Here is a 12,925-nt window from a genome sequence, read left to right on the forward strand (position 1 = left end):
AGGAACATGATGGGCAGACTGGGGTTCAAGTCCTAGCACAGCTGCCTATGAAGTGCGTCTTCAGGAAGTTACTGCTCTTAGCTAAATCTCAGATTTCTCACCTGCCAACTGGGGAGACTAATCCTCCCCCCCTCCCTTCCTCGCTCCCTCCTAGGATTATGGTGAGGATGGTAAAGATAATGTATGCAAAGTGTTGAGCATCGTGCCTGGCATCAAAGTGCATGAGACATGGGATCTAGTGTTGTGAAAAGATTTGGTTTAAGTTGCTAATTAGCGAGTCCATCTCGAGCAGTGGTTCTCAACCTTCCTAATGCCGCGACCCTTTCATACAGTTCCTCATGTTGTGGTGACCCCCAATTTCATTGTTACAAATTGAACATAATGAAAGCATAGTGATTAATCACAAAAACAACATGTAATTATATATGTGTTTTCCGATGGTCTTAGGCGACCCCTGTGAAAGGGTCATTCGACCCCCAAAGGGGTCTCGACCCACAGGTTGAGAACCGCTGCTCTGGAGTCTAGACCAGCCGTGGGCAAACTACGGCCCGCGGGCCAGATCCGGCCCGTTTGAAATGAATAGAACTAAAAAAAAAAAAGACCGTACCCTTTTATGTAATGATGTTTACTTTGAATTGATATTAGTTCACACAAACACTCCATCCATGCTTTTGTTCCGGCCCTCCGGTCCAGTTTAAGAACCCATTGTGGCCCTCGAGTCAAAAAGTTTGCCCACCCCTGGTCTGGAGCCTCCAAAATGCGATTCAGCTCGGGGTGGCCTTGGGGTCTAGAAGAAACACAGGCTGGGGGATCTTGGCAACAGGACACAATAGATTTGTTTGCCTCCAAGGAAATGTGCGCCAGGGTGGGGTCAGCCTCCAGCTGTTTAAAAATGAAGATTGCTCCAGAGGTGGTTACTGGCCCCCAGGCATGTGTCCTCCTGCCTGACACCCCGTCCCCCCACCGCCCCCCCTTCACGGTGGCCGCGACAGGGGACTATCATAATGAACCACCACTTATGGCACTTTGGTGTGCTGGCCACTTTCTAAGTGTGTGTGTGTGTGTGTGTGTTTCCATGTCATCATTTCATCCTCAGACCCTATTATTTCATCTCCACTTTGCAGATGAGGAACCTGAGAGCGAAGGGAGTAATTGATGGAGCTGGAATTCGCACCGAGGCCTCTGTCTCTGAGACGACTCAATCACTCCACTCTCCCATCCATCTCTCAGGGCACTGAGGGAAGAGGGCATGAAAACTGGTTGCCAAAGGGAGGGGGATTGGGGGGCTGGGTGAAAAGGTGAAGGGATTAAGAAATACAAATGGGTGGTTACAAAACAGTCCTGGGGACATAAAGTTCAGCATAGGGATCAGAGTCCATAATATTGTAATAACCATGTATGGTGCCAGGTGGGGACTGAAAATATGGGAAAATTCTTTGTAAAGGATAGGACTGTCTAAGCCAGGGGTGGGCAAACTTTTTGACTGGAGGGCCACAATGGGTTCTTAAACTGGACCGGAGGGCCGGAACAAAAGCATGGATGGAGTGTTTGTGTGAACTAATATCAATTCAAAGTAAACATCATTACATAAAAGGGTACGGTCTTTTTTTTTTTTTTTTTTTTTTAGTTTTATTCATTTCAAACTGGCCGGATCCGGCCCGCGGGCCGTAGTTTGCCCACGGCTGGTAAGCACTACGCTGTACACGTGAAACTAACACAAAATAATATTGAGTGTAAACTGTAACTGAAAAATAAAATTTAAGTTAAAAAATCGCATATGATTGCAAAATCCCTGAGCCATAGACTCTTAGAATCAGACGCCGAGACCTCAACAGTCTAGAGCAGCGGTTCAACCTGTGCGTCGCGACCCCGTTGAGAGTTGACCGACCCTTTCACAGGGGTCGCCTAAGACCATCGGAAAACACGTATATAATTACATATTGTTTTTGTGATTAATCACTATGCTTTAATTATGTTCAATTTGTAACAATGAAAATACATCCTGCATATCAGATATTTGCATGACGATTCATAACAGTAGCAACATTACAGTGATGAAGTAGCAACGAAAATAATGTTATGGTTGGGGGTCCCCACAACATGAGGAACTGTATGAAAGGGTCACAGCATTAGGAAGGTTGAGAACCACTGGTCTAGAGCCATAAAACCAAAGCAGTGCTCGGGTGGCTTCAAGCTCCTTGCCACACTACCCATGGCAGAAACCCTCTCTGGGGTCTCTGATAGACAGAATGTGGCACTGCTGCTTGATTGCTTCAGGTAACAGGGATCTCATCACCTCACAAGGCAGCCCTGGTTGTCGGTCAGGATCCTGGAACTTCAAGGGGGCCTTAGTGACCGTTTCGTTAAATTCCTTTATTTATAGATGGAAAATTAAGTCTCAGGAAAGGAAACTGATTTGTTAAAGGTGCTGCCGCTGATCAGAGGCAGGAACCCAGGGGAACCTAGACCTGTGGCCCCCAGTCCTGTGCTCTCGCTTCTGCCGACCTTTATATGGGACTCAGGACATCTCCCTACCGACCTGGTCCTACCCTGGGGGCCTCTCAGAGCAGAGCAGCCCTGTCAACCAAGTCTCCTCTTCTCCAGGCCAAATGTCCCATCATTCCTGTCTCCATTTTTGTTTGTTTTGTTTTGTTACCCTTTGTTCATTCTTTAAAAAAAAAAAAAAAAAAAGCATTTCTTGTTCTGCCCTCTGCAGGGAAAGCTCTCAGGCTGGGAGCTCACAGCCTGAGGAGGACCCCGCCCTGCCCAGGGGGAGCCCAGAGTCTGATAGGGGAGTCAGCATGTGGAGGATGTCTGCCTGGGCCCCTCACTCTGGGTTTGTCTGTTCCCCCTCTTCCCAGCCCCCTCTCTCCCTCCCTGGACCTTGAGTGACACCTGTTTCTGGGTCCCCTGGGCCAATAAAAGCACTGCCCTGACAGCCAGGGGATTTTACAAGCAGCGGCCAGGCTTCAAGGTGGTGGGAAGCAGCCGTGGCCCCCAGACGTGGGAATGAGAAAGCACCGAGGAATGTGCCCCGAGAACAGCTGCAGGAGGATCAGAAGGGAGGGAGGCCGCGGGGGCAGGCTCGGGTATCGCCCAAAGAGGAGGGGAGGCGATGAGATGAGCTGGCTGCTGCCGCCTGCCCTGCCCCTTGGGTCTCTCTCAAAGGCAGCCAAGCCCCCTCCCCCACCACCGCAGGAGTGGGGGTGGGGGCGTGGAGGGAGGTACATTGGTTCCTGGAGTGGTTAAATGCCACTTTGCTTCTAGAACTTTCCCTATTGCTTTCAGATTCCAGCTCTGACTTCGTTTCTACTTCCTGGATGGGAAGAACCTGGTCTCTGGGGGGTCTCCAGGCCCAGCTCAGCCCTGATCCAGCTCTGTGCCTCTGGGTATGCCACTTCTCCCAGCCTCAGCTCCTGTACCCACAGCTTGGGGGTGACCATGCCAACCCTGACATGGGGGTCTGAGGCTCCACCAGGTCATGCACGAGAAGCCCAAGCCCTGTGACTGGCACAAGGTGGGTGCCCAACAACGGCTGGTTAGCCTCGGATGGAAGTGCCCCCAGGGAGCAGTTTGGGGTGACCCCTCTGCCGAACTGTGCCCCCCATTCAGGGAGAAGACAGGCCAGGAATGGTTCCCACGGGAGCTGTCCCTCATGACCTCCTTCTCCACCACCCAGCCTGAGCCCTCCCCAGCAGGCGGACACTCGCTGCACTCAGCGGCAAGGCCTGCACTCCAATAGGCTCTGCTCTTTCTGCACTCCCCCTCCTCCACCCCTGCTGGTTAGGGACCTGACACTCGAGGGCATGAAGGGGGTTAGCCACCCTCTTCTGATGTTTCTAACCCACCAGGAACCCACCATGCCTGCCCAGTCTGCTTGCATGCTTCCCATAAGGGGAAACTCATTACCCATCTTAGGAAGCTAGGCCTGTTCAGAAATTTTCCTCCAAACTACTTTCTCCCCTCATCAGAGATTTGGAGATTTTTGTTCTCTCTGAGTCCTCTCTTCTAGTTGAGCTACTGCCCTTCCTTCTTCTCTTCCTTCCTTCTTCCTCCCTCCCTCCTTCCCACCCTTTCTTTTTTTAAAAAATATATTTTATTGATTTTTTTACAGAGAGGAGGGAGAAGGATAGAGTAAGAATCATCAATGAGAGAGAAGCATCGATCAGCTGCTTCCTGCACACCCCCTCCTGGGGCTGTGCCTGCAACCAAGGTACATGCCCTTGACCGGAATCGAACCCGGGACCCTTCAGGCCGTAGGCGGACGCTCCATCCACTGAGCCAAACCGGTTAGAGCCCTCTCTTTCTTCTTTTCTCTCTCCTTCCCTTTCCTTTCTCCCTCCCCTGAGCTCTTCTCTTCCTCTGCATCCCTCCCTCCATCCCTCCGCTCATCTTTTCTTTAAAGTACTTGTTGCCTGGAGAGATGTCAGCAGGCCTCGCCACAGCTTCCGGCTTCCCCTCCATCACTCAGTCAGTCAACCAATGCTTGCTGCCCACTTCCTCTGCATCGATTGCCGGTGGCATTATTGGTCTACAGGGTCCTCAGACCACTTGCTGCAGAGCTCCCCGGGGGCCCAGCGAGCCCTCAGACCCTGGCTGCCCCACTTCTGTAATTCCAGTCTCTGGGTCAGGGCCGCAGTGCCAACCCGAGACGCCTCCTCACCTGGACGCGCGCCTCAGTCAGCTTGGTCCTCTGTGCCAGCTCCTCGCGGGTGTAGATGTCCGGGTAGTGCGTCCTCTCGAAGGCCTTCTCCAGCTCCTCCAGCTGCTCGGCCGTGAACGTGGTCCGACTGCGGCGCTGCTTGCGCTTCAGGGGGAGGTCCGGTTCTGACTCCACATCTGAGCCCTCGTCCAGCCGGTTCCCTACGGCCAGGCGAGAGGGAGGGAGAGGGCGGCCTGGTGAGATGGAGGGGTGCGCTGGGCCCCCCTTCCAGCCCTTCACGGCACCGAGGGAGCATCCCCCTGGAGCACCAGGCACTGTTTATCAGAAGGAAGAGTGGGAAGCGACCCCATGCCCAGCCCTGGGGGACTGGCTCAACACTTCACGGCACAGTCATTCCTTAAAGACGAGACTCCCCTGCAGTCGGGCATTTAGGTTATTTCCACGGACAGGAAGGGTGTGGTGACATAGGAGGCAGGGGGTGGTTTCATGATGAAGAACATCATGAGGATTTCTAGAACCACATTTCCCCGAAAAGAAGATAACTTTGTGGCATATTAACGACCCCTGAGTAATCCTGACGCTAAGAAAAAGGGCAGGTACACACCAGCGTGCAAAGATCAATCCCCCTGTGGGAAAGCACGTGGGTGGCACGTTATGGAACACCACAGTCCAAGATCAGCAGGTGTTAACCTCCGGGTGGCGGAACTTTTGTTTTTCTTCTTTATACTTGTTTATAGTTTAGTACTTTTAAAATGACAACCATTTAAACAACGATGCTATTGCATTTGGGGAAAAGACTGCAAAAATGGAGGAAAGGAGAGAGGCAGGAAGGAAGGGAGGGAGGGAGGGAGGGAGGCAGCAAATGCAATAGTGTCTCGTCTCCACCCCTGTTCTTAACCCAATTGCTTCAAATGTTGGTTCCGTGAATAGGCCGAGGGTCCTCCCACAAGGGACAACCCCCCCACCCCCACCCCCACCCCCAATAACCTCAGGCAGCCTCTAAGATGTCACCTGGAGGTGAGGGAAAAGGCATCCAGGCAGAGGGGAGAGTGCGGGCAAAGGCCTGGCCTGTCAAAGGGCACGAGGGGTCGTGTTCTCATGGGGCAGTGCCCTTCCACCTGCGTGCCCTCCCTCCGTCCTGCTGCCTTGGCCACTGGACAGTCATGCCTGCTTTTGATCGGTCACCGCCAGGCTGTCCCTGATGGTGACAATAAGAGAACCACAGGCAACGGAGCCCTCCCTTCATCGTGGCCGGCCTTGTTCCTGAAGGCAGAGACTGAGGTCGGATCCATCCCCCTCACCCGCCCTTTCCCGGCTGCCTGTCAACCCGTCACTGAGAGGCGGCCATGGGGGGCACAGCTGGCAGCCGGGGCACCTTCCCCAGCACGTCTGGGGCTCAGAGCCAAAGACAACTAATCGCAAGGATTCGTTTCCTGAAACTCACTGCGTAGCCTCAGTTTCCTGACAGCGGCAAGGAGAGGGAGCCCTCGGGGCCTCGGGAGGAGGTAGCAGGGTGTGGCAGGCAGGCAGGGAGGAGGCCCGCCCGCAGGTGAACGGGGCACCGGACGCCCCCCTCCAGTGGGGACCAGGAGCTGAGTGAGGAGGACCGGTGGCCCTGTTCTCGGAGACACCCCAGTCTGACTCAGCCTCAGTTCCGTCCAGAGCCACGCTGTCCAGCAACGCCGCGATGGGGGGACGCTCGGACCTGCGTGCTTCCACGTGGTGGTATCAGCCACGCGGGACGAGCACTGGACACGTGTCTAGTGCAACTGAAGAACTGAATGTTCCCTGTTATTTCACTTTCATTCACATTTACGCAGCCAGGTGTGGCTGGTGGCTACACACAGGACAGTACACATTTAACACTGCTGTTCTCTCTTCCTAACAAGGACAGGACCGCCTCTAGTAGAATTAGCAACATTGCTTTCATGGTTCCCACCGATGTATAGGACACGATACTCATTTTCCAATCACGAGAGCATTTGTTTCCTTGGATTCGTTGTTTAAGGTGCTTTCGTATCAAGTAAATTTTTAAGGAAATAGTAGAACAGGCCCTGGGGCTGTACCCCAAAGCATGAATGCAGTTAGCAACTGACCAGCTGCGGGATGCATTCAAGGTGCTTCTGACACTGCCCTGCCCAGCCTCAGTGCCCACGCGGGCCCCGTGTGCATCCAGGGCCCTGGCCCTCCAAACTCCGGGCAGCTTTCTAGACTCACCGTGGAGTCTGAGTCTCCTTCCTCCTCATCTCCCTGCTCCTCCCACCCCTTGTTCAGCACAGATCTGGGGTCTCTGGGGGCCCAGAGAGCTGCCCAGACCAAAACCAGACTGGGGAAGGCAAAGCGGGGCCCTCAGGCCTCTTGGTTGAAAGGCTCCTCTAGGATGTTGACGGTTGCCATAACAACTCTCTGGATGCTGAATGGAGAGAGCAAGGCTCTGTCCCGCTAGCCAGAGATGGAGAGAGGCCGAAGGGACCCGGACTGTGTGACTCCAGGCCTCCGCCCTGGCCCAGCCCAGGGAAGACAGCCTTCTTGGTCTGTGCCAGCTCCACAGCCGGTCTGGGCTTCTGGCGCTTTTACAAAGAGGGGAAAAGGCTCAGAGAGGTTCAGTAACTTGATGGAGGCCACACAGCCTGTAAGTCCATGCTCACTCCTGGAGAAGGAAGGGGAAGAAGGATAGGTTGGGGGGAGTGGGGGGCCGTCTGGAGCAGCTCTGGTCTAGTCAGGAGTCCTGGTCTGGAGGCCTGAAACCCGGATGCTGGGCTCTGTCTCTCCCTCACTGTGTGGCCTGGGATCAGTGGCTTCCCCTCTGGAACCCCTCTTTCCCAGTTGTGAAAATGAAGATGATGATACATGCCCGCGGGCCCCACGGGGCTGCTGGGAGAATGGAATGAAATGAAGACTGCAGGATCATCTGGAGCCGTAGCGGGGCACGCACATGAAGGCTGCTGCTGCTGCTGCTGGTGATGGTGACGGTGATTGCAGGAAGGGTAGAGGGTGGGTGCAGGACCAAAGCAGCCTGAGAGAGGGGCGCTCACTCACAAAGAGCCCTGATGCCACTCCCCGCCCCGCCCTCACTTCAGTTTCCCCAATGATGCTCTCCCCGCCTCTGGAACCCATTAGTCTCAGAGTTAAATTAATCAACAGGATTAGGTGGACTTGGCCACAGAGAGGCCCCGATGGCTGGGGCTGAGTCCTCCACGCAGCGAAAGCCCGGGCAGCTGGCACAGGGAGGGGCTGTGGGCGAGGGGACATGGGAGCGCATTCATTAAACGGAAGCTGCACAGAGGCGGGCAGGGGAGCAGTGTCCTGGCCAGCTGCAGCCCTGTCTCCTGTCTCCAGCAGCTGTGCGACGGGAAGATTCGAGGAGGCGGGACAGGCTGGTGCTGGAGATAGGACCCCCTCCCCCACCCCTGAGAGAGAGAGAGAGAGAGAGAGAGAGAGAGAGAGAGAGAGATGGGGAGGGACCCTCCTGGGTTCCCGGGTCCTCTCTCTGCTTAGGGATGTGGGGAGTCCCATACAGAGCAAGGAAGAAAACCAGCCCCACCGTGGGGCCCTCCCAACCTTTTGGGGGGAAACAGCCTCTGTCTTAGGAAGCCCAGGTGTGAAACATGTGACCCACAGAACAGCCCGAGGAGGGAGTGAGGGACGGGGGTGGGCGGGGGGGAGGGGAGACCCTAAGGGTGGACAGGATGAGGTCTGCTCGGGCAGAGGCCAGCCCAGGCCAGGCAGCTGGAAGTGGGGAGCATATGGCTGGGGCAGCCCCACAGCCCCCACCCCAGCCTCCCCCTCCTCTGGAGAACACCAGCTTTCACAGCCACTGACCCCGGAAGCCTCGATACGCCAGCGAGGCCCCACCACACACGCCCTGCCCGTGTCCGACGCACCCTGCCTCTCCACGTGGTACCGTCCAGCTCTCGGCCTCCTACGATGACCGAGCCAGGCCATCTCCCACGCTCCAGCTTCTGAACCGGAGCTTCCTCTGCTTGGAACACCTTCTCACCACCAGGAGCCGCCTGCTCAGCCAGCAGATCCCAGCTCTTGGGTGCTCCCCGGCACGACTTCCTGGGCCCGTCAGGCTGGTTTCGGTGCCAATACTCGGGGCTCTCCAAGCTCAATGGGAGACACCAAACTCGCCTTCTCTGGGTGTCTGGGCCCCACTGCACCAGGAGACCCGTGACTGCAACAGGGACGGTGCCCGCACGCAGCAGGTGCTCAATAAAGGCTTCTCGGATGAAGAGGGCTTCGAGGGACAATGGCAAAGTTTCTTTGAAATAGTCCTGCCTCAAGGCAACAGTCAGCACCTAAGCTTGTGCACGCATCCTACAGTGCACAAGCCTTTCATTGACCTGACACGGTTTGTCCCCTTAGCCCCGGAGGGCCAGGGCGGCAGGAATAGCCCCATTTTCCAGATGCTCGGTGGAATCCCAGGGGAGTGGGCCTGGGAGGGAAACCCAGGGTTCAGGACTCCCAGTCCAGCGACAGTCGACTTCGCTGCAGTGAATTCCCGGGGATGGAGGATTCCGTTTCTGATCATGGAAACTAACCCAGGTGGCTGTTCTCCATCCCCGCCCCCCAAGCCTTCCCTGCTCTCCCTTTGACCAAGGAAAAGCCTGGAAATGAGATGGTCACAGTTTCTGGACCTGCAGGAGGGAGTGGACCCATCTCCAAATCCTCGTCAGAAATTCTGGACCAGCAATGGCCTTACGGCATGGGGTCCTTCTCTCAGACCCCCCACCCCCACAGACACCTTCCCACTCCTGTTCCTGCGCTCCCGTCCCTGCCGGCTCCCACCCCAGCCTTTATTACAGTTTAACATAGGCTGGCTTGAGCTGCGGCAGAGAAGCGAATCACATAATAGTTGATATGCGTTTTAATCAAGTAATTCGGGCAGAGCCGGGAGCTGGCGAGTGTGGACCGGGCGTCCCTGAATACCAAACAGGCCTGGGCGCAGGTCTCAGCAAATGGAAAAGTCATTTACAGCTCAGCTGGGGGCCCGGACAGCCAGGGCCAGGCGGCGCCCTCCTGCGCGCCCCTCCCTGGAACCGCTCAGCTGTAACCGGAGTGTGGTGCGTGCATCTAGGTAATGTCTGCAGGAGCCCACCCCCACCTCACCCGCACACAGGGCCGGGCGACGGGGACCAGAACGAGAGGCGGGGCTCGAACCCCAAGACAGACCTCCCGGAAGCGACCTCCTCCTGGCCACCTCCTCTGCCTGAACTTCTCCTGGGTGCCCATCTCGGCCCCGCCACCCAGGCACCCACAGGACAAACCCTGCACTCCTCCTGACACCCCTCTCCTCTCCCTTCACACCTCACATGCAACCAGCCCAGAGCCACAGCCAGGAGATTCAGGGGCCCTGTGAGCCCCCAACCTACCCCACACCCCACCCTCCCTGGACGCCAGCAACCCCAGCGACTGCAGGCCTTTGCAGAGGCTGGGTCCTCTGCCTGGAGCCCCTCCCCAGCCCCCCATGGCCTGCCTTTTTCAGGGGGGCCGGGCCACGCAGAGGGGGCATTGGCAGTTTGCCTGGTCCTGTGGATTCCAAGTGTAAGATATGGACAATAGTAGGGCCCCGTGCACACGCCTGGCTTTGCATTTCTCCACAGTCCACGTCGCAATCTCACGCGCTAACTACTCTACTCCACTGTTTGTCCCCAGCTCCCGGCCCCCCACTGTCCCCAGAGCACACGCTCCATGCGGGGTGGGTGTTTACGTCTTCTTTGTTCGCTGCTGACTCTCCAGTGTTGGGCACAAAGTGGGCGCTCAAGTACCTGCGGGATGAATGAATGAGTGGACGCGTGCGGAGGTGAAAGCACACGGAGCGGTGCCAGGGACACGCGTGTGTGTTACATGCCGTTTCGGAGGCTCCCACTCCTGGAGACCCTATGAATGAATGACGTCCACAATGTCCCGCCCCTGCTCGGCTCCTGGGGGCTCGGGCCTGTGGCTTGTCTTACGAAAACCCACCTCATGTTTGGTCTCCCACCTCTCCTGCCGCCTTCCATGCTTCCCAGCATTATTTCTCCTGAGGCGCCCGACGCAGGACAGCCTCCATGCTGTCGTTTCTGCCTCCAGGCATGTTCCGGGCTTACTGTGCTCTGGGACCCATGTGTCCATCTTTCCGGCGGTCCAGGGTGTCCGGAGAGCTCTCCTCCAACACCAGGCCTCAGACGAATCCGCTCTTTCCTACCGGCCTTCATCCCTGTCCAGCTTCCACATCCACGTGTAGTAATCAGGCACGTGGGATGCTGGGGCGTGGCTGACCTCAGTCGTGGTCTCCAGTGACACATCTCTGCTCTTGGTGACCGTTCTGAACTCTGCCATTGCTGCCCTTCCCCGTCTCAGCCTGCCGATTCCTTGGCTTTTCCGTGACTCCTCACCCTTTCCGACTCAGCTGGGCATCACCCTCCTGGACAGCGTCCTCGTCTATCTGGGTGTGAGGTGCCCAGGTTGCCGGGACTCAGCAAAACCGTCTGCATTTAATGCACTGCAGGCCTGCTCTCGCGAGGCCTCCCGGGGGATGCGAGGCACCGGAAGGTGGGAACCCAAATAGGTCCTATCTACCTTCAAATCCTATGCGACTCCTCAGGCCCTGAGATGCGTCAGCTGGCCCAATTTCACTCTCCCAACTCAAGGAGAGGGGGGAGGGGGGAAAGTGCGCTTAGGAAGCTTGCAACCGAAATTTGACAAAACTGTTCCTTCTCTGGGAAGCCCCCATCTAACCCATCAGGCTGTTCCCCCCTTCCACCCCCCCACCCCCCCCACCCCCCGCTTTTTTTACTCTGAACCTGATCATGGCTTCGGTACCAACAGCACAATGCGGTCCTCAGCCACTAGAGGGCGCTCTTTCTACATGCCTCCCAGGAAGGGGCAGATCTGGGAAGGAGGAAGCAGTACTGCTTGACATGGTACCCTGTGGTTGCTGCCGGCATTCAGAGCCATGCTTTCTCACGGGGGATCCGGAGCTTTTCTGCATGAAACTGTGAACCAAGCGCAAGCCGCCACCAATGGGCGGGGAGAGAGGGCTTGTAGGGGGCTGGAGCCCTCGGAGGCAAAGGCGAAAGAGAAAACTTCCTGGGAGCCGAGTCCCAAATGGAGGGCCACCTGCCCTTCAGGCAAGGAGTGACGATGAAGATGCCACGCGGACCCTTCCAACTCAGTCTCCTGAACTTGTTGGTGTCCTAGGCAACAGGTTAGCAAACGTGGAGTTTGGAAGGGGCAGCAGCTGTGGATGGGGGAGGGCAGGAGGCGGGGCAGGTAGGCAGGCGCCTGAGAGGCCAGAGCAAGCCCACCATCAGAGGGGCTCAGCTCACTGTCCCCTTTCACACTCTCCCTGTGACTTTAAGACAACCCTGAAAACAATCACAGTTTCCTTTGACTTCTTCAGTGGGCAACGGGCAGAGCTCTGCCAGCTCCTGAAAGGGGCTTGCCACGGGGTCTGTCTTACGGAGCACGGCCGAGGCTGCCGAAGGCAGACACTGGGGGGTGGTGGGAAGAGAAGCTGTGGGGTCGGATGGACCTGGGATTTTTGTGAATTCTGGATCTGCCTCCTGAGAGCTATCGATGCTAGACGTGCTTTTTAACTCCCAAGCAGCATTCTATTTCTAAGATGGGGATGAATGCATGAATGAATGCCTGCATGCATGAATGAATACCCCTTTGCCATCCCTTCCTTACTCTACCATGGTGGGGGCTCTGCACAACCCCAGCCACGACCACAGCCCCCACATCCCATCCCATCCCCAGGGAAAGCCATCCCAGCTGTAAATGGTGCCTATGAGAGGAGAGGGTGCTGGAGTCTCAGGTAAGTGCTGCAGCTGGTACACAAATGCTGCAGGTGCTAAGGGCCCCAGAGGGAGACAGACCCTCAGGAAGCTGAGCCTGGGGAGGCCTGGGGAGGCTCTAAAACCAGCGAAGGGGAAAGAGCAGCAGCTGGGGCCCCCGTGGCCAGATGAAGCTGCCGGGCACGGCCAGGAAAAGGCAACCCGGCCACCCGTCAGCACCCACAAAGGCAGAGTGAAAGGACCATATGCCTGAGAAGTCAAGCCTGCCGGACCCTCCTTCGCCCCTCCCCTTCCCGTCCCGCCCCCATTGGTGTTGGAGCGCGGGGGAGGGGGTGGGGGGAGGGTGTGTGTGTGCAGCCAGTTGGAAAGTTGTCAAAGGAGGGATGAAAAGTGGCCTCAGGACCCCAGCCCCTGCCTCCGTCTGTCCATCGAACACCCTGCCTCTGGGTTCAGTTCTTAAACCAGGGGCTCCCAGTAC

General features: G+C 56.6%; 1 protein-coding gene across 2 annotated transcripts in view; it reads right to left on the minus strand.

The window, feature by feature from the left end:
- PAX7 (paired box 7) overlaps positions 1-12,925 on the minus strand; it is a gene marked incomplete at both ends in the record, with an annotated part of 94,755 nt that overhangs the window by 37,605 nt on the left and 44,225 nt on the right. For both annotated transcript variants that reach the window (XM_081088169.1, XM_081088168.1), the window contains one exon: positions 4,664-4,863. In XM_081088169.1, the coding sequence (XP_080944295.1) occupies positions 4,664-4,863 (200 nt within the window). The remainder of the gene's footprint in view (positions 1-4,663; positions 4,864-12,925) is intronic.

The sequence above is a fragment of the Myotis nattereri genome, assembly GCF_964212035.1.
Source record: "Myotis nattereri genome assembly, chromosome: 3".
Classification (NCBI taxonomy): Eukaryota; Metazoa; Chordata; class Mammalia; order Chiroptera; family Vespertilionidae; genus Myotis; species Myotis nattereri.